Source organism: Crassostrea angulata, chromosome 8, assembly GCF_025612915.1.
Source record: "Crassostrea angulata isolate pt1a10 chromosome 8, ASM2561291v2, whole genome shotgun sequence".
Taxonomy (NCBI): Eukaryota; Metazoa; Mollusca; class Bivalvia; order Ostreida; family Ostreidae; genus Magallana; species Magallana angulata.
In genome coordinates, this window is record NC_069118.1 from 43934432 (window position 1) to 43956610 (window position 22179).

A 22179-nucleotide genomic window follows, 5' to 3' on the forward strand; every position below is an offset into this window, starting at 1 on the left:
TGTAAAATAACAACGACGCTATTTTATAAAACGTTCCTCTTGATCGTCGTATATTTTTCTACAGACGGCAGGTATAGCAAACTATAGACAGCAACATGGCGGCCAAAAAACTACAACAAAGTTACACCAAAGCAAACTAAATCATGGTTATAGTGAGAAAAGACAAACACAACTCACTACATGGGAACAGTCTCATTGAAGCTAGATATTCCAGTAAAATCTACCTAAATGAAGGTGAAATGATCAGACATGTAAATAAAATATAATTTTCATGAGATTGATGCGCAAATTCATGCACACTTAAGCTTTACATTTACCGATTCAGAAATTTTTTAAAACTATTTTTCAATATGTTTTCTAGAAAGAGTGTATGAAATCACCATGGCAACCAAAAACGGTTATTTGATGCTAGAATTCCACAACTGTCTGTTTTAAACAGATCTACTAATTACTGCGTATTATACTGAAAGAACACGTCGTTTACATGAACTGGAGTATTGAAATTTTTACAAGAATCACAATGTGCAACATTGGTTCAGAAAAAAAAAACCGAGACCAAAGTCCGAATTATTTGTAGAACTTGGTCAAATGAATACTTATTACAGTTGTTTTTCTTACTTAAATTAAGCTACAATAATACAGTGCTAATTTTCAATAAATCAATTACAATAAAATAAGTTTTTTTAGATACTGTATTTGTAATATCTAACGTAGATCATGTTCATTGTTGTCAAACATCGGTGTTTTTTTAAGTAAAAGATTTTATATGAATTTTCTAGGATTTTATCAAGAGTTTATATGCTTGGTGGAAAACGCACATGGTTTTCTCTTCAGTTTGATAAATGTCTTATTTTTCTTTTTAGCCTAACTGCTTTCTCCATATTGTTCAGCAAATGTTTGCATTCATCTTTCTTATCTCTTTATTTTCAAAGCGAGATAAGACATGGGTTCAATCCTAGGTTGTAACAAAATATTATAGGTAGGATGATTGTATTACTCAGATCAGTTGTCAAGATACTTCACAAAACCAGACAGGGAAAATTTATTTCAAAAGATCATGACTGTTCTTTCCTCCAAAAAAACTTATCCATTGGATACTTTATTAACACGAATATATTGCCTACGCACATGAACATTAATGAAATCAAAATGTGGTTTAAAAGTATAATAATTTCAAGTTTCGAAAGTGACGTTAATTTTTCAATCAATAAAATGATCTTTTATTCATTCATGATTTGCTTAATCTATACCATGTACCTTTTTGTTAGATACAGTTTGCCGTTTTTAAAGACACCAATGCCCTTCTTTTCTCTGTTAACCAACGTACACCGTCTCCCTCCGCGCCACCCTGTTAATATAAGTTCATTTTACTGGATGATTAACACACAAAAGATGGGTTTTGTTCCAAAAAAATTTAAAAGATTTTTAATAACTTGGGGATGTATAATATTAACTGGTGCAATATTATGCTTTCGATAATGAGATCTAATCAAATGCACAATAACATTTTCTCTGAAAATCTTTAGTCACAATTCTACAATTGTTAATTTTGTCGTGACTGTTTATGACTTGATCTTTTTCTGCCCAAGGAAACATTTCATAGCATACCAGATAAAGGAATTTCTGAGGGAGGTAAACAGAAGAGCTCAATGAATTCTCTATCTCTATCCGCCACTTCCAGTTCTGCAGAGTTCTCTGTATTTTTTGGACCGAAACCAGTATTCTCTTCTTGTAGGATATTAGTAAAGGAGGCTGAATGGTCAACACGTTACCAATCAAAATTTTAGATAATTTTAAGGCTATAAACTAGTATTTGATGAAGAAAAAGTTCATAAATGTGATCTTTAAGGTGGTATGGGACATCTGTCGATATTTATGTGGAATAAAGTACTATATAATTGAAAAACTTGCACCGGTTTAGAATTTTCAAATTTTACAATATTTAACCAAAAATATCTTTTAAAAATATTTATTACAAATTTAATTCGAACAGTTATCACAGACAGTGACACCTAAAATATCTTATTATCTGTAAAGAGACTTCTGCCAATATTAAAGTTAAAAGTTTAAGTTAATGCTCAACAAACAAAACACTTTAAAAAACACACTAAAATGATATACTAAAACAAAGGTGTCTTATAAATATAGAAATATTTGACTGTTTATAATCTTTTTAATAATGACCTTCGTATCTGTACCAGAATGCTTAATAACCTAAGTTCCAAGGATAACACAACAAATCTTGCATTTTTTTTTTATAGCACTGTGCATGCAGAATATAAAGATAACAAACGTGAAATATTAAAATGCATAAAATATCTTAGTTACAAGATCAACGCAATGGCACCCGGTTGTTCGGATTGTTCATTTTATATGAATATACATATTTTCATAAACATATGACAAATTGTAAACGATTTTTCTGTATCTTTCACGCAAACCTGACTTTGTAACGTCAAAGCTTGCTGTAACTACTACTATTATAGCAATGTTTTGAATTTCAATTTAATCCAGTCGGTAAACTGGAGTATTTTTGTTTCTTTTCTGTCAATCTAACAACATCGACCAATGGGGTTCCCGTTGCCCATGGCAATTCAATGTCGACACCGTGTTCTTTTATGCTGTCGTAAGTCTCATCACGACCTATTATGCAGCCAAATACAAATTTCTAACCAAAACAAAAAACAAATAAAAACAACGTTTTATACATAAGTATCAATAAAATAAAACAATACTTTCATTTTCATCTTAACAATGACACTGTGTACAATGACAAGAGGCCCATGGGCCACATCGCTCCTTTGGATAGCAGATAATAGAAAATAGAAAATAATTTTATCATTTTAATTTTTTTAATATTTTCAAAATATTTTTCAAAGTTAAACATTAAATCCCTCTTGGAGTCCCAGTATTAGTCTTGGATCACAATTTAATTATTTAGAATTTACCCTTTATGGTAGACAATGCTTGCGTACAATTTGAGAAGATTTTTAAACATTATTACTATATATTTCTTTTTTTTAATTTTAAATCCATCTTGGGGCCCCAGTATAAATCTAGGACCACAATCTGAACAAGAGGCCCATGGGCCAAATCGCTCATCTGAGCAACAATGGCTTTGACTAAGAATACGCATTGTGTAACAGTTTATATTGCCAAAGTTTGGGGTATTTCTCTGTGGCGTGATGGGTGTAGATTCAATCTACCGACCAGGAAGTCCCAAGTTCGAATACTTCAGATAATTTTCATAAATAGCGATAAACTATAAAAAGTTGATTTTTCCCCACATTTCATTCTGTCATTTTCAAGTCGAACATATAAGTGAATATATTTTGTATGTGTGTTTATTTAGAATGCTAAGCTCTTTGAATATACCATGCCGATGAGATACATTTCATTTTCATAGCTATTATCATATATCTGAAAGTTAACAAAGATTGACGGAAAGAGGGTCACCAGATAGGCAATGACACTCAAATTTTGTTAGTAAATAGAAAATTGTATACGATAAAAACAAAAAAAAGTGCACTAAAACACAGAGAGAGCACAATTTGTGTTTAAAATCTTTATATACCTATATGACTCCAACAGCGAAAACAATTTCGGTTTAGACTAAATAGACTGGCGTCTTCACAAAATACGCACATTAGATGAATTGCATTATCAACCACTGCGCAGAGATCATACGATATAATCAATTAAATAAACTGTCTTTAAGTATGTTGTTTATGCATCAGATTTTGCTCACAATGCGCAGGTAAACAATCAGCTGCCTGATTTACCGAAGTCTATATTTGATTTGATACGTAAAAATTCCAAAATACAGGTGATCGTTCCCCGAGTTAAAAATCAAAATCAAAACGAAACTACATCACTTTCGAAAATCAAAGTTTTTTGTTATTTTCTATCGTGTATATTTCTAAATTTTCCGAGTTTGGCATTTCGAACCTATCATATTGCTCTTACAATTTTATTATTTAACTTCAAAGTTGGCAAAAACGGTATTTTCTCAGTAAAATGGAATATTTCTGCACGTTTTTTGTTTAGAAAGAAACCAATACTTACCCTATAGGTCAAATCTTTTGTTATAGTCAAGTGCTCCGTTGTTTGAAATTGGCCAAGTGGTTTTAGAAAGAACTTCAAAATGTAAAATGTTTACAGACGGACGGATAGACCGACGGACGGACAGACGGATGACAAAAGGTGACCAGAAAAGCTCACTTGAGATAACAATTTAGAATCTACATTATTTGAGGATGATTGCATATTATCACAAATTGTATCATTGGAATTCTTGAGAAAACGATTTTTTAAAACATTTTCCCTATTTATTTCTATGTCGAACTTTGAACCAATCTTTCAGCCCCAGTTTTAGTCCGGGGTCACATTTCAAACAATTTATAATCTACATTATCTGTGGATGCTGGTACAGTAATCTCACAAATTGTGGCATTGTAGTTCTTGAGAAGAGAATTTTTACACATTTTCCCTTTATATATCAAACTTTGAACCCCTATTTGGTCCAAGGTTTAGTCGGGGGGGGGGGGGGGATGGGGAGGGGGAAGGGAGGGTGTGTCACAATTTAAAACATTTAGAACCAACATTGATTGAAGATGCTTGCATAGTAATCTCACAAATTATAACATTGAAGTTTCTGAGAAGAAAACATGTCCCCTACATATTTTTATTTTAAACTTTGAACCCCTACAAGTTTTGGTGTATATGTTTGCATTCCTGATGCAGTGGTTCTTGAGAGGAAGTTATTTCAGACATGCACCCTTTTTCACTATTTCACAATTGTCTTCCCTTTCAAAAGTGCTGTGCCTTTTATTTTAACAACTCAGAATTCCTTTTCACATAAGATGTTTTGTAGCAAGATTGTTTAAAGTTTGTCCATTGCTTTTAGAAAATAAGTAAAAAATATGAAAAGTTTACTGACGGACAGACGGTCGGACAGACAGACGGACAACAGGTGATCAGAAATACTCATTTAAACCTTCGGTTCAGGTGAGCTAAAATATCAAATTCATATGTATATCACTCTTTAAATTAAAGATAAAATTTAAGGTTGAATATGACTCTTACCTTTCTTTTCAAAACGACTTCAATAGCCATACCAGTTCCGGGCAAAAATTTAAAAGGTTTGGCCTAAAATATATGACTCATATTCAAATTATGAGACTGTCAGCATTGGATAAAAATGAACGTTCTTTTAATCATAGTTCTTGTTAAATTAAAGCTGACATGAATTCATAAATACGCATTATTTCCCTTTTATCTCTGACTACCGCCATATTAGTTGTCGATTTCTATTGTCCTGCTCATCGCTAAACACCCCCTATATAAGGCCGAGAGCACTATTCATGCTTCACCGCATTCAGGTATTTCATACACCCGAACACGTTACCTTGGACGAAAAGACGTGTAGAAACGCGTTTTGAAGAAAAATGAAATGACAGACGCTGCACTGGCAAGATATATCCAATGAACGGCGAAACAAGACAGATTGAAATCCAGGCGTAGATACTTATAAAATTCCTCGATAATTGTAGACCGTTTTCCTGTGTACAATGTATGTTATAACATCGCACATGCGCAAACAATACTCAGTGGCAGATCGAGCAATGTCAATGATCGCATGGGTTTTTAGAAACGAAGCGTTTTTGTAGAAACGGATGGAAACGATGCTACATTGTTACTTTCTTGGATTTACTATCATTTATTGACTGTGTTGGATGTAGTGCCGCCGGGGTTTTCAAAAAGACGCAGACGTTATTCACTCTGTATGAACGACACACGTGTTCGATGTGAATGCTAAGTGAGGCATCACTGTCTGTGCAAAATAATAAAGATATCTGGGAAATCCATTCACAGAAGAAATATATTTTGTATTTCATTGATTGTTGTTTTCTTTATTCTTTGCTACAAACATTTTACTACAATGTGTATTTCATGCATTTAGAAGTCCGTGCAACCTGAATGCCTCGATCGGAAAGCAACCGACCGTAACTTTCTCGCCCGGTATATATACCCCAGTGACAGTAGAGGAGCGTTCGATACTAATATGGCGACCAAATGCTTTTATGAATTCATGTCAGCTTTAATTAAGCCAAAAATATATGAAAAGCGTGAAACAATTTGTACAGAGTGTCGGTATACACTAAAAAAAAGCGCCTACCTTATTAACGGCGATTATATCAACAAGAGGAATTACGCAATTTTCTTCAGATGGACTGCGTGTTTGATCAAAACACAGATAACTAAAAAATAATATTTATACTGATTTCAAAATGAAAAAAAAACATTTTGAATATGAGCGTTATTATTACTTAAACAATACAAAAAATCTTAAATCACCAGGACAACATACATTTATTTATGATTTTTAAAATTTATATTGACTGAAAACTAATAGACCGCTGGCTTTTCGCAAAAACCACATAAGCATGAAATGTGAATATATATTCGTAACGTTTATAGTAGGTAAAGGCCTCGACAAAAATTACGGTACTTTGAACAGTACTATGAGGCCCCTGGTCACATTGCTCTCCTGGGTAATTTCTCAAGTAAAATCTTATTTTTACTTTTAAAAGTATGTTAAGTTGATTGCACAGTAATTTTAGCATACTGAAGCATGTTTAATTGTGAGGAATATATCATTCAAAGCTGCTTGGTCCGATTTAATATCCAATTTTGTGCAAGCTTTCAAACGATGTTAATGCTTGAGTATGTTAATTACAATAGATATTCCTGTAGTTTCAATTTTGCCATATTTCCATGTGAAATATGTCTACAAATCAAACATTAATTAAAGGAGTACCGCATGGTTTCGCCCCCTGTCAAAATTCACTTTGACGTCGAGCTGGGTATGATTGTATTGTGACTTTGGTTTTCGCTATAAAAAAAAGGTCATAATGTTTAGACAAATAAAAAAAAAAACCAAGTGTACCATTTTTTTTTACTAGTCTTTCTGAAGCTTGTTTTAAAATCGATGCATAATACGCGGGTTGAGTAAACCCAATCAATCGAACGAAACAAAGGAATTCTTTTTTCTAAAAAAAAATTAAAAACGTTGTTTGTAACGTTGTCAATGACGTCGTGTTTTTAAAGTTCATTATGACGTCACAATGTACATCAAGGTAGCGATATATATATATAATCTTTGAACAAGTACCCTGAGTGCACATTCAACATGTATTTCTAGTTGTTTTTTTTAAATATATATTCTTAGTACAAACGATCTGTCGGCTCCAAACTTGCCCTGTATTACTTGTTGTCTAATGTCCGTCTTGCCGAAATGTGTCGTTCAGCATTTTGACGTCCATTGATATCGTTCGGGGTTTCCTTTTCCCACTAATTGTAATCATACTTGTTCAAATATTTTCAATGTTGTTTAAATACTTTTTCACAAAACGTATTTTAAATGGATTTTGTTAATTTCGTTTACTTCCATAGCCGCTTAGGATTTATTTTCATGGTCCTTACAAAATCGTATCAGTTACTGCTGCGCCGCCTTAAACGCTGACATCGGTTTTTTTTATTACGAGTTGACTTTTCAACTTGTCACAAAACGCGCTATAAAATATTTAAAAGTTTTGTTATAGCCAAAACATTTTCTAAGTTACTAATAGAATTATTATAGATTATAAATGTATGTCTTATTTGAATTTTTTCATTCGAAAAGTACTTTTCCTCGCAATTTTCATTTCATTATGTTGATTTTAACTTTTTGTTTATGACAATTTCTGATCTAACATGCTTTCATTTCACTTATTTAATCTCAAACAATATTTGATTTTAAAACATTATTTGAATGCAAATTTCTTGAACCCTTTGTGGCACAAATTTCATCTTCCTTTGTCTTCGATTAAGTGAATAACGCCACTTGTCTACACTATTTTAGGACAACCCTCGTACATTTAGAAATTTTAGGGTGATACTTAAAAAAATGAAAAATGTATGAGAAAATTTCAAGGTTTTTCCTATAGCAAGGGAGAGGTATTTCGTGTGTTACCCATGTTGAACCCACGTATGGCATAAATTATTTAAAATAGTCACGTGGGTTCTATCCAGGTTGACGTTAGTCAAATGTGCTCACTCGCTTTCAATTGAGTTTGAATGGTCAGGAATGTTTGTTTGATCACTATGGTAATATGCAACTTCAAAGCTTTATTTGATTTGTTTCCAGACATAAAATAACGCATAAAGTATAACTCAGCAAACGCGCTTATCGATCCAACAGCAGAATAATGTCGATTTGAATATCTCATCCCTTTGATTTAAATAGACACAATTTAAGTATGTTCGGTACGATTTTCCGGATTTAGATTATCTATAGGCATTTAAAAATCCTCAATTGTTTAGAAAGTATCTAATTTTGGAGAAGTTAAGCGTGCATTTTAATCATAGGTATCCATCAGTATTTAAATATTACGGAAAAAACAAATTTGTTAATATTTAAATTTTCTACATAAAAATGGCACTGAAAAAGGGCCCATACTCTATGGTTTGAGAACACTAATTCTTTCCCTCTGTAATATTTATCTATCTAAGGTAGGAATATAATTTATCATAACTTGATTTGATAAAAGAACACTCCATACATTATCACAAATTTTTAAATTTCGATATTTTGAAAATCTTTAAGACCTAATATATATATATATATATATATATATATATATATATATATATATATATATATATATATATATATATATATATTAAATAGCTCTATAAACTCCATCTGTCCGATTTTAGAATTGTTAGTTTAAACTCAACGTTAATGATGTGTAAAAAAAAAAAATACATTAATTCATCAGTTCGACAATTGTTTTAATTTTTGTCTAGAAAAACTGCTCTTCGAATTTTGAACTTTGCATTTGTCCTTTTTTAATCGAATATAGAAATTTAATTGTAACACTGTCGGGGTTGGGTAAGGGTAATTAATATATATTGCATGACCAAAATAAATGTTAAAATACCTTAATATATGATACTAGTATATGAAAACATTTCTCGTTCGCAATGATGACGAACCGGCTCTCTAATGACTTGTCAATTACACCATTTCTGTTTGCTTCTCCCACATGAACTCAAAATACTTACTTTTGCGTTAAATATAGTCTGCCTTTTGTAAATGAACCTATGAATTTGTTTTCTCGATCAACTAACGCACATCTTCTTCCTCCGCCCCATCCTGTTAATGTAACAATAGTTCTATTTAATGATGAAAACACCGGGCAATGTTTTGATACGTTCTTGAAGCAAGGGTAAGGGTCTGTGTGGTTTCTTAACACTGTTATTGATTCTTACATTGTAACATTTTACACTTTTATCACATTTAACAAGAGTGTGGCATTCTCTCAATATGAAAAAAATTACAAGGTAAGAAAGATAATTTGTGGGGAAAAACATGATTCCCCTACGTAGCTTCTATTATGCAAATGCAACTCTACATAAAATATTAAACTACAGGAATGTCGGGTAGACGTTATGCAACAAATCGGTCCAACTAGGTCAACATCTAATGTCTTTCATAATTTCAAGAATAAGTATATATATATATATATATATATATATATATATATATATATATATATATATATATATATATATATATATATATATATATATATATAATCCTTTTTCTTGGTATCGGGGATGAATAAATACAAAGAATAAGTGCAATGCTTAAACAACTCAATTACAAAGTTGTTTGATCATTGGACTTATTCTTTAAATAGAATTTAAGAATATTATTTATTTTCTTCTTAATGCGGCCGAATGTAAAAAAAAAAATAAAGAAGTATTCTTTCTCGACATGTTTGAACCGTAAGTTAAACTCTTTTCCATCAGTGTCCCTGGTGTATTTTTAAAGCGGCTAATTATTGATCTCTTTTGAATTACATGGGCAGACAATTTGTGTTTCAACTAATCAGTTATTTATTGGATTAGATGTTTTCATAATCAAAAATTTAATCATCAATAATTTTTATCAAGGCGTTCGTTTTTATAATCATTAATCTTTAACTATTGATTAGACACGGACAATTATTAAATTAACAATAAACATGTCATATTTGATTTGCCTATTAAGATGATATGGAGCTCAATTGTCTGTAAGCGTCACAAGAAAAAGAGGAAAAGCCAGGACATTTTCTAACGGATATTTGAATACCTTTCAATTTATTTTAAATCAAATACATCTAATACATACATGTGTTATCATAATTTTTTTTTTTAATTTGATTTTAAGTTAAGGTGTATATGACAGTAGCATTATTTGATTTGAAAAGGACACCCGTTTTCAAATAAATCACCGAGTACTCGACTATCGCTCGAATAAAGCCTCCGATTAATCGACTAAGCCAACCGAGTAAAATTATATATATGTATATATATATTTATTATTAGTTACATGGAGCCCCATATGGAATTTACTGACCATATATAAACCATATTAGGTGAACTACAAACCATGTAACGATTATATCTTACCGACTGTCTTTTTTTAATGATAAAAAGTAAATAGAACAATGGAACTCAAGCTTATAAAATAATATCACAAGTTTCAATTTGAGTACGAAACCTGACGTCATAATGCTCTAAAATGACGTCATAACACTTGAAGGGGGTAATAATTCCTACTGACTATGTACGAAATATACATAGTCTCCACGTGACTGCCAATTATTTTCTTACAATTTAGCAGGAGGTAAATATCTAGGTAGGTAAGGAGGATATTAGGAGGTATATATATATATATATATATATATATATATATATATATATATATATATATATATATATATATATAAATATATATATATATATATAAATATATGTGTGTGTGTGTGTGTGTGTGTGTGTTAATTATTCGAGAACAATAATCACTCCTTATATACTCGCGTATACCTCTGGGCCAATATTCACAGTCTATGACTCTGCAAAGCCTCGTCCTAGCGTCCTAAACCGTGAATTTTGTCCCCTTGGTGAAATTTCACTATCCCACACCAGTGATAATGAATGATTCTCTCTCTCTCTCTCTCTCTCTCGATATATATATATATATATATATATATATATATATATATATATATATATATATATATATATATATATATATATATATATATATATATGCACATTTATTCTTTCAAAAACTACTTTTCCGATGGCTTTACACGCAAAAGAAATCGTGTAGCTGTAACTGTATGTGTTATTACTGTTTGAAACTTGTGAAAAATTCAAATAATCTTTAAGTCAAGAAAGTTAATATACATGTACATGATTTTATGCGCTTCACAAAACTTTAACTGTGACGGTTTCTTATAGTTAAACAAAAAAGACGCTTTATAGTGGGATGCTTTTTGTGATAATACTAGAAGTAAGTGTCTTTGTTTTTCTTTTAAATTGATGATGTAATGTTTGAACTTTTCCTTAATAACATTAAACGTTCATTTCTCTTTTGAAAACCAAAATGAGTAGGCACTTTTCTCTCAACAGTACAATCGTTAAAATTCTATATCTGCAAAAAGGAATAAGCTATTATATTTTATACCCGATAAAGGGACCTGCGAGGAGGGTAAAGAAAAGATATTTAGGAATTCTTTATCATCCTTTGTCATTTCCGGTTTTGTTTTTTCTGCCCATGGCAACGCTTTGTTAACACCGTGTTCTTGTATGCTGTCATAAGCTTCATCGCGATCGACCAAGCCACCAAATACAAAGCTCTAAGAAATGAAAAAGAATCTACTGAATATATTTCGTGCAAAGTTTTTTGTATGTTTTGTATATCTACTGAACAACTTTGTAAGGACAAATTTAAATCAGGGTAAATAATTTAAGTTCACAGAATTGTCCCTTGTAAGGAGTAATTAATTTTATATTTCAAAAGTGACCAAACATTTTTCATTGCCCTAAATACTTCACGAGCATAATTTTACAGAAAGATACTTTTTAAAATAAAACTATATTTTTTCTCTATACATATGTATCTTTTGTCAATATAAGCAGCATTCCTTTCAATAACATAAACTTGGTGCTTACATTTTCATCGAGAATGACTTCGATTGCCATACTTGATCCGTACATAAAAGCAAACGGTTCTGCCTGCAAATATATGCAACACAGTATATAAACAGTATTAAAACAAGAGGAACATGGGTAATAAGCCTTACTTGAATAAAATTGGCGAGCTTTGAATAAAAGAGTTAATCGACACCTAGTTTTATCTTGTCAAATCCAAGACGTTTTATTTATTATCATTATAATTATCTTACAACTTTAAAATAGTATTCTAAATTTATCTGCCTCCATGTACATGTATATTACTGGTACATTTCAAAGTTTTCCAATCATTTGTCATATTATATTCAGATATTGTTCTTTATCTTATATAATTCTATGGTAAATTTTCCTTCCAAATCACGACCGCTTTCCGACCCAAACTTGTAATGTTTTGAAAAGAGTTATGTAGTTCAGCTTGCATCTTTGTCTCTTATTTGCTAACCTTCTGATAAAGATGTTCTTGTCAAGTTGAGATGATGATTTTCGAAGAATACTCACCTATTTTTATCATATCTAACTTAAAATTTGACACTAAATGTCAGCACTTTTTATGTTCCCCCTTTCTAAGTATTATTTTGTGTCAATTATGGTAAACATGATCGGGTGGTTCTTGAGTTTCAATCGGTATTTTAAAGTTTACAGACGGACAAATTGATAGACAGACAAACTGGATGACAGATGCTTAAATAACAAAATGTGACCAAAAAGCTCAACTGAGCTATTAGCAGAGTTGAACTAAACGATAATTACCAAGATAAAACAGATACAGAAATTTAATTACTAACGTAAATATTATAATTAAAAAAAAATTAATACGCAGTTTGTTTTAATTGTTGCTTTACTCTTTATAAATTCCTGTCAACAATACATAAGTTTACATTATACATTCATCCTTACCTTATTTACAGCTAGCGTATCAACAAGAGAAATAATGACGTTTTCTTCGTGTTGATTGTGTGTCCTTTCGAAACACAGATAGCTACAAAATGTAATTCACTATAAAAATGAACTTTTTACATAAAAAGAAAGGCTTAATGTTAGCTTCAGATATACAGCAATCTGTTAGACATAAGTTCCTTAAGGCCTGCTTCACAATATCTATGTGCATTTTATTATTAAAGCTGCTCATGGGTCAATTCATAAAATCAAATGATTATCAACGACAGACCGGGGATTGACAGCACTATTATCAATGATTTAATGGATTGGCTAAAAAGTAATCAAAATTTTACTAAATCCACAAAGAATAATTTTCACTATTAATTAATCCAGAGTTCATACATGAACATGTTATTTTTGATTTGGTAACATGTATCTCATTTTGATAAGTGTTCTCTAAATCGGTCATTTGTTGAATAAGCAAACGTTACCTCTTTGTTAGATACAGTTTGCCTAGTTTAAATGAACCTGTGCCGTTCTCTTCTTTATTAACTAGCATACAAAGTCGTCCTCCTTGCCACCCTGTTAAAATAATTCATATTCATATATAAGTATTAAATTCTGTCGATGAATGATAAATGATTTAATAGCAAACATATTATGGCACATATAAATGTACGAAACTAGCTCAAAACAAAAAAAAATATTAATATGGTTGATACCATTGAAACGCACATAAAATATATATGAAATATACACGACTTGGTCCAAGATTGATTCCAATAAGAAAACATTAAATTTGCGGATTTAGTCGAAAATGATATAAAAGTTAAGTTGTGACTTAAAAATAGTCTATGTTATTACATACCAGTTAAAGGAATTTCTAAGTGGGCTAAACCAAAGAGTTTGCAGAATTCTATATCTTCATTAGTCAGCTCCAAACATACAAAGCCCTTAATACAATTCGAACCATTATCTGAATTCTTTTTTTCTGTATTAGTGTTTCGTTGATACAGGACAATCTGCATATTAAATGTAACGAAATATTTTAATAGTGGTATGGGCTCTTTATTCTTAGAAGTTTCCTTAATGACAACTTCAAGCTGACAAATTGTTTCAAACATTTTTAAATTAGTTTATTTTGTACAATAACTATAATGTCCCTAATTTTCAATATGTTTTGAAGGGACAGGGTCACGTTTTATTTGAATCTTCCAATTTAATTTCCCTATTTTAGATGTTAAAAATTACTTTTAAAACTGTTTTTATGTCTAATGTCTGAGAAACAAGTAGTCAAATTATAAGTGAGATATGGGGCCCACAATTCTTGTTATGTACACAGTACTTACATTGTCTCCTTCTAAATTAGCATTGGTCCATTCTTCCCGAGTTGGAAGAGATTTCCAGAGTTTGAAAAGAATATTGTATTTACGCTTGACTCTAGGGTAATTGTGGTCTACATAGTTCATTATGAAGAGTTGTAGTCCTAAATAAAATTCTGAAATGGAAACTATCAAATAAATGAAGAAAATGTTAACTTTGAATACATGGTTTTCATTGAAGGGGAGGGGGGGGGGGTTGAAAAAAGAACACATTTTTCTTTAACTTCTTTAAAAACATTAACAAGTGATGTAGCAGTGAATAAAAAGAAACCAAATGGAATATATAAACACATCAACATATGTTAAGGAATAGAAAAACATCAAAGGTAAAAACTCACCAAATACGATGAAAAAAAAATTGTAGTCCACCACCATCGACAGTACAAAACCAATGCAGAGAGCTGTGAAAACCCGTTTGGCACCTTTGGGGGATTTCCAGGTCAAAACACTATCAGTTAAACATTTAGAAGAAACGATCTTGATTGGGCGTGAAATACAACAGAAGAAATATCATATTGTGCATTTTGTACCAATTAATCGAATAATTATATCTGAAAAACAGTTTTATGTTTAAGTGTATTGTATACAATATAAACCAAGAAAGAAATTCACGTAGTTTTATATACTTATACCTTTCAATCTTTTCGAGGCAATCAGCGGCTTGTCCAAGAAAAACCTACATTTGGCATGAGAGAGAATTTTTTGTTAAAAGACGCGTATAAAATATTACTTTAACTTAACTAGTTGAAAAACCCTTTTGATAAATTTTTATAGAATGTTTTGATAAATCTAAACTTTACCTGCATCCTCTGTCCCATTGAAACAAGCACGTTGGTTTTGTTCATGTTTCCCAAACACGTATCTTCTTTCTTCAATGACAAAACAATTTTAAAATTGTAATGGTACCTAAAATGTTGTTAATTTTAACTGCTAAATAACTTATAATTTGGATTTTAAAAAAATTATTCAAAGGAAAATCATAAATTCAGATTTTATAAAAATTACCTCAGATTCATTTTCTTTGCGGGAAAAAAAGTATCTGAAATAATAAGTAATTTGATAAAGTGAATGGGATACATTAAATTGTGATAAATACATATATAATGAAAAAGATATTTTTGTTTCAAAACAGGTTTTCAAAATGATTTTACTCTGGACAGATTTTCAGCTTTTTAAACTAACATCTGTAGCTCTCGTTCTTGCATTAAATTAAACTCTGTTTATTGCTGTAAACTCAATCTATCGTTTACCTGACAAACTTAGTGTACTCATCTTTAATGTATAAGGGACAAGTCTTAAGAACATTCAAGCACATAACTACTACAAAATAAATTTGTTCTTGTCTTTAGCTTACTTGCTTTGAAGATAACTGATGAAATGTCTGAAGATTAAACAAAATAAGAACACTTGCAATAGATATCCCTTCCAAACGGCATGCATATAAACCTGGAAAAAGGGCACACGTAGAAACATGTATATATTATAATGCAATGTCTATATAAAGTCCGAAACAGAAATTTCTATTGATTATTATTGATGAATCTTTGAATATATAGTATCATATAAACTTATTAATAATCCTAACCATAAAAACTATCAATGTATAAGCAGATGATTTCCATCTAAAAAGCCCCTGCATTCCTTTGACCGTTTTGATATAAGGTTGCAAAGCTGTGTCTGTGAAAAGAAATATAACTTCATGAAAAATCGTCTGAAAACTTTACAATCCAAAAGGATCGTTGGATATATTCCTAACCTCCATAACATTATATAGCTACGTAACTAATTTGACTGTACCAAATACAAAACAAATGTTTCTATATGCACAATATTAATATTCTCATTAACATTTAAAGTATTTGTCACAATATTTGATGAAAACAGAATTGTTTTTATCTTTCACACTAGCTTGCTTTATGATCATTTTTACAAAACAAATGAGAATGAAGCTATTTGGCTGCTTTAAATAGAGTTGTCCTCCAATTGCACTGGTCAAATAAATAAACAAGAGGCCTACAGTCTTGGCGGTCACCTGAAAAATACAGCCGGTAGATGGATCAGTCAAGAAGTCTTATGTTCATATTTAACTTTAATTTTAGAGTATAAATCCTAATCCAAAACTCTTCCAACTGTTATTTTCACTTTTATTATTTGATGTACATGTATATGTTTGCAAACATCAACCCATAAAAGGTCGGAGTAATATCGAATTAACTATAACGTAGTTTCGGGGGCCAAAAACTGTGAAAATGTTGGTAAAAAAATACCTGCACGCCATTAATGTCTATTTTTGTAAAATATTTACTGTTTAGCTTATAATGCAAACAACAATCATACCTTATATCGCTACAAACATACAGTGCACACGAAATTGACGTCATGGTGATTTCTTTTGAAAAACAGACCTAATTTAATATTATATGGCCAAGTGACGATTTAACTTGTAGTGCTCAAAATGAAGTTAAAACTTTAAAATTGTTAACGGATGACCAATAGCAGTTTGTTACCCCAGTGATTCAAGTGTTCTATAAAACACATGTAATTTTTAACATAGTCATACTAGTACTGACCCTACGAAGGAGTCACGAATTTCCCAATTTATGAAGAGAGCTTCATGGACATCATTACCATGCATTAGTTTAAAAATATATGGTAGTAGAAAAGAAGATCTTCTACGATTTAATCAGTTTCAATATATGGGCATATTGCCCCGTCCAAGGGTTCGATTCCCTGACCAAAGGACAATGAATTTCACAATTTTGGAGAGAGGTCCATTGACATCGTAACCATTCATTAAGTATTTTTCAAAAAAAATATAAAAATAGCGAAGAAGATTTTCTAAGATTAATTACATTTTCACTATATAGCAATATTGCTTCCACCCAGGGTCAATGAATTTCACAATAAAAGTAGAAGGTTTCATATTCTTTATAACCGCACGTTTAGGTTTTTCCAACATGTGTGGGAGTGGAGAAAAAAAGGCCCATGGGCCACATCGCTCATCTAAGCAACAAAAGGCATGATAAAATCAGCTTCATTGAGTCATAATACAAAATATCTGGACAATGTGGTACAATTCATGTAGATCCTGTATTAAAAAAATCCGGTCCCCCCTGTATATTCTTAAATTTATAATTAATTCCCTTTTCTAATGGGATGATTTTATAGTCTTGTCACATTTAGCATTGCAGTTCTCAAAAAGACCCTAAACTATTGTTTAATAAAGGAAATAAACCTAAATCAAACTCTGAACCCCTTGTGAGGCCCAATAATCGTACAGGGGCCAAAGTTAAAACAATTTTAAAGAATTAGCATTATGTTAAAATGTTTGCATTCAGTAAAAGTATATGTAATAAAATTTCAGTTTTCTGTGAATAATTAAAATGTTTTCGAACAAATTCGAATCTACACTATCTGAAGTTGCTTTCACTAAAGTGACAGCTTTTCTAGGAAAATATTTTTTTTGGAAATATAAGATATTCATATATATTCATATGAAAAAAATTGCTCCCGGTTGTAACCCCATCCTACCTTCGGAGATCATGATTTGAATAAACTTGAATTTCACTACCTGACAATGCTTCCACACAAGTTTCAGCTTTCCTGACCAAATGGTTCTTGAGAAGAAGATTTTTAAAGATTTAATCTATATATTCCTATTATGGATGTCAACGAGTACTCGACTATCGCTCAGTCACACCGATCATCGACTAAAATTTTCTTATTCGATTACTCGTGATTAAATGAATAAAAATCAGAACATTTTAATTTTTTTTCTTAACGCGACAGTTTTGGGGCTACGATTGAACAGTGTTCTTATCTCAGCATGTTTGATCGATTGGTGTCCCTGGTTAAGCGGCTAATAATCAATCTCTCTTGGTTTTATTTTTGAAGGCATTTACTTGAGGAGAACAATTTTTGTTTCTTCTAATCAGTTATTTTTTTTTGGATAATTATGGTGTTTGAATGATAAAAATTGAATTATATCGATGATTATCTTAAGGCGTTTGTTTTTATAATCAATTATCTTTAATTGTTGATTAGGCACGGACAATGACTTAACATGAAACAGGTCATACATTTGATTTGCCTTAAATGTTATAGAGCTCAATTACGTGTGAGCGTCACAAGAAGAAAAGGAAAAGCCAGGGCACTTGCTGACGGATATTTTCATATTATCATGAGTTTTAACATGTTTATTTTTAGTTTTAAGATAAGATGTATGATAACAGCATTATTTGATTTGAAAAGGACACAGAGTTTAAAATAAATGAACGAGTACTCGACTATCGCTCGACTAAAGCCCCTGATTATAATCGACTAAGCTAACCGAGGAAAATTGACATCCCTAATTTCTGTGTACAAATTCGACCCCCCCCCAACTGTGGCCCCACCCATTCCCCGAGGGTCATGATTTTCACAACTTTTAATCTACTCTATATGAGGATGCTTCTACACAAGTTTCAGGCTTAAAGGTTTCTGAGAAGAAGATTTTTAAGTTTTATTTTATATATTCCTATGTACAAATTTGTCCCTCCCCTTTTGTGGCCCCACCCTACCCTCGGGAGTGTTGATTTTCACAATTTTGAATCTACACTACAGGAAAATGCTATCACACAAGTGTTAGCTTTCCTGGCAAAACGGTTCTTGAGAAGATTTTTAAAGATTTACTCTATATATTTCTATGTTCAAATTCGACCCCCATTGTGGCCCCACCCTACCCCCGGGGGTCATGATTGTCACAACAATTTACACTACCTGAAAATGCTACTACACAATTTCAACTTTCCTAGCCTTATGGTTCTTGAAAAGAAGATTTTTGAAAATGTTATGAAAATTTTCCATAATTCCTTATCATCTCCCCTTGTAAAAGGGCGTGGTCCTTAAGTTTCACAACTTTGAATTTCCTTAGTCTAACGATCCTTTTTTGCCAAGTTTAGCCCAGTGGTTCTTAAGAAAAATTTGAAAATGAGAAAAGTTTACAGACAGACAGACGGGCGACAAACAAAATGTGATCAGAATAGCTCACTTGAGCTTTCAGGTCAGGTGAGCTAAAAATTGAGCTGTTTTGTATGACTGTTTGGTCATAATTCTTTGGGAGTGGTATGGTCATAAATTTCACAATGTATATTCCTCTTATTTTGAAGATGCTTCAAACAGAAATACTCAGTAGTAAAACAAATAAGTTTGTAGTTTTCAAGAGGAAGTTTAAATTGTAAAACTGTTAATAGACGACGCACGAAAATTAATTGCAATTGGTTTCCTGAGTGACCCCAGTTACCTAAAAAGATGGATTCTAAAATGCACGTGTATTTTGGTTTGATAATTTCACTTTCCCCTAAATTAAGCTATTTTTAAACATATTGTTTTAACATGATAAAACAATTTAAATTTTATAGAAATAGAATAATCTACATCTTTATTTCGTGGTTAAGCCCCACATTGTTTCTAACTGCATATACAAGCACTGAATCGTATTAGAATTAGGAAATATTGTAAGGAGAAATCAATAGCTTTATTGCTATTATAATGAATGCATGGTTCCATTATATTCAACGTCCAGGATAATGTGATTTCCATAAAACCAAAAACAGTAAATCAAAAGAACGGACTTAGCTCTTATAATTGTCTGCTTTGTTAAACCCTCTACAGCAACTATGAGGTATAGAGAGTAGAAATACATATGCATGTATCTTGGAGAGCGACCACTATTACTTTGAATATGATCTTAGCTACAAAAAGATATGTCGCAAGCTGACTTATTTAAGTATTTTAGATAAACGTGTGTACAAGATTCATATAATTCACGATACTATTACTATTTTCACACACTCACACTGACGATAAAATTAAGTCATATTTTCATTTGAATATATTGATTTTTTCTAAAAAAAAAAAAAAAAAAAAAAAAAAAGAAAAAAAAAGATACAGCAAAGTTTATTTGAAATATTGAATTCGTTTACCAGCAAAATAAATTAAGACTCATTAAGAAAAAGAATATAATTTTAGATTAAAAAGTCATTTAATTTACCCATAGGCAAATGACGTTGTTATATATTTTTCTCATAAAAGATAATCCACACTTAATATAACACAAGGTTAAGTTGTAAGGAAAGTTATGTATTTTATCAATAGAAAAATAAGTAACGCCAAGCGCCTGTGAATCGATATGGTGAATGCAAAATGAATCATCAACACTATTGATTGATAAACATTATTTATTTACAAATATTTTTAAAATACGCCTCGACTTAATCAAATTACTGAATAATTAAAACACGTAGAAATCCTTTCCTTACCAAATCTTTTGACATTTGCCTTTAATCTGCAAAAAACAAAAAACAAAACCAAAACAAAAAAAAACCAGTAAATGGAATTTATAATAAATTGAGAGATTGTTAAAGAAGACATATGCAGATCATATGATAATAATTCACAGATACAGAATAAACAAAAGGTAAATATCATGCAGTGTTTCGTTAATGCATGCAAAGTTGAAAAAATTTATCTTCGATTTTTTTCCAAAACAATTGGGCAAAAAGAGGGATGATTGATAGACACACACACACACACATACACACACACACACACACACACACACACACACACACACACACACACACACATACACACACATACACACACACACACACATACATACATACTTTGATGTGTTGACCTCTACATCTTTCTCTTTCTCTTCTTTTGATTCAATAGGAGAGTCCGCAGAAAAATCTTCAATTATATCGTATGCAATTTTAACCAGTCTATCCATGATGTTGCAGGACTTCTATTTTAAAAAAAGAAGATCCTTTGGAGAACAAGTTTAAAGGTTCTTAACACTTCGCCACTTATAAAATTTTGTATGACTTTTTTAAATAAAATATTCCAATACAGCTTAAAACTTTCTCCATGAAAAGTGATAAAGGATGATTTATGGTCAACAGTAAATTGGCAAAACAACACTAGATTTACTCTTTTTATGGTAGGGGTACGCTGATGTTTAATTAATTCATAATATTTCGAAGTCAAACATACGCTAATAGTTCATATCTACGAGGGTTTTTCGGAAATTATTGAGACAACACGAATATTATTTCCCTTTCTAAGTGACGAGTTTTAGTGAAAATATGCATAAACATCGAAAAAACCTAAACAAATAATTGAGCAAAGTTATATTACAAATTGATTAATAATTTGTTTACGATAGTATAAAACAAGTTCGTGGTCGGGGTGCCCGGCGCAGGCACAAACTTGGAGCTAAAAAATAAACATTTACTTTTTAATAGACCTACAATTAATGATAAAAGAAATCAAATTATATATGTTTTTGCTATTTTTTGTGACTAACTTTTGTTCAAGTTTTACTTAAATTCGAGTTGAAATACATAGATAGTACAAAATATTTAACAAGCAATAGAAATCTGTCTAACATGCATGTATTTACATTTCAGCAATGTTTTGTTTTAGCATTTTAGGCTAAAGCAACTTTTCAAGTACATCGCTAAATATTTCCCAATTTGGCACTTAATACTTAATAAATACCCAGTAAAAATCTTCAAAAATTAAAGTATACAAAACTATCGACCTATAAAAAATGCTTTGGCGTCAAAATTAAAGGTCCATTTAATTACGTAAGCGTTGATCAGAAGAGCCTCAAGTTACCTTGGATCTTGTTGATGACATCATACACTTAGCACTGCCTCCTCTTTCTTGTCCAAAACATTTAACGCAACCTGCTGCTCGGATTTTAAGAAATTTTGAGGTCATACGCCTAATCATATGATATCTTGACCTCATTTTTTCGCACTGATTAGCAGGAAAATATCTATAGGTACTATCTTTA

At 31.1% G+C, this 22179-nt stretch overlaps 1 protein-coding gene across 1 annotated transcript; it reads right to left on the reverse strand.

Annotated features, from left to right (window-relative positions):
* Positions 1 to 1244: 1244 nt before the first annotated feature.
* LOC128161000 (GRAM domain-containing protein 4-like) lies at positions 1245 to 22103 on the reverse strand. Its single transcript, XM_052824273.1, has 13 exons — positions 21999 to 22103; positions 20999 to 21123; positions 20633 to 20658; positions 15919 to 16010; positions 15688 to 15779; positions 15339 to 15372; positions 15134 to 15202; positions 14966 to 15009; positions 14672 to 14781; positions 14286 to 14449; positions 11812 to 11836; positions 1609 to 1728; positions 1245 to 1348 (listed from the first exon to the last, which is right to left on the reverse strand). The coding sequence occupies exons 1-13, from the start codon at positions 22101 to 22103 to the stop codon at positions 1245 to 1247; spliced, it is 1110 nt and encodes a 369-aa protein (XP_052680233.1).
* Positions 22104 to 22179: the final 76 nt, after the last annotated feature.

Bases quoted from the DNA above. Each gene is read 5' to 3' on its own strand.
- LOC128161000 (XM_052824273.1), bottom strand. From the start codon at position 22,103: ATGACCTCAAAATTTCTTAAAATCCGAGCAGCAGGTTGCGTTAAATGT. The intron at 14,782-14,965 runs GTATAAGTATAT...TTTAACTGATAG, and splicing joins TGCCTCGAAAAGATTGAAAG to TGTTTTGACCTGGAAATCCC. The intron at 11,837-14,285 runs ATAACAAGAATT...TAAATTATTTAC, and splicing joins ACAATGTAAGTACTGTGTAC to CCTGATTTAAATTTGTCCTT.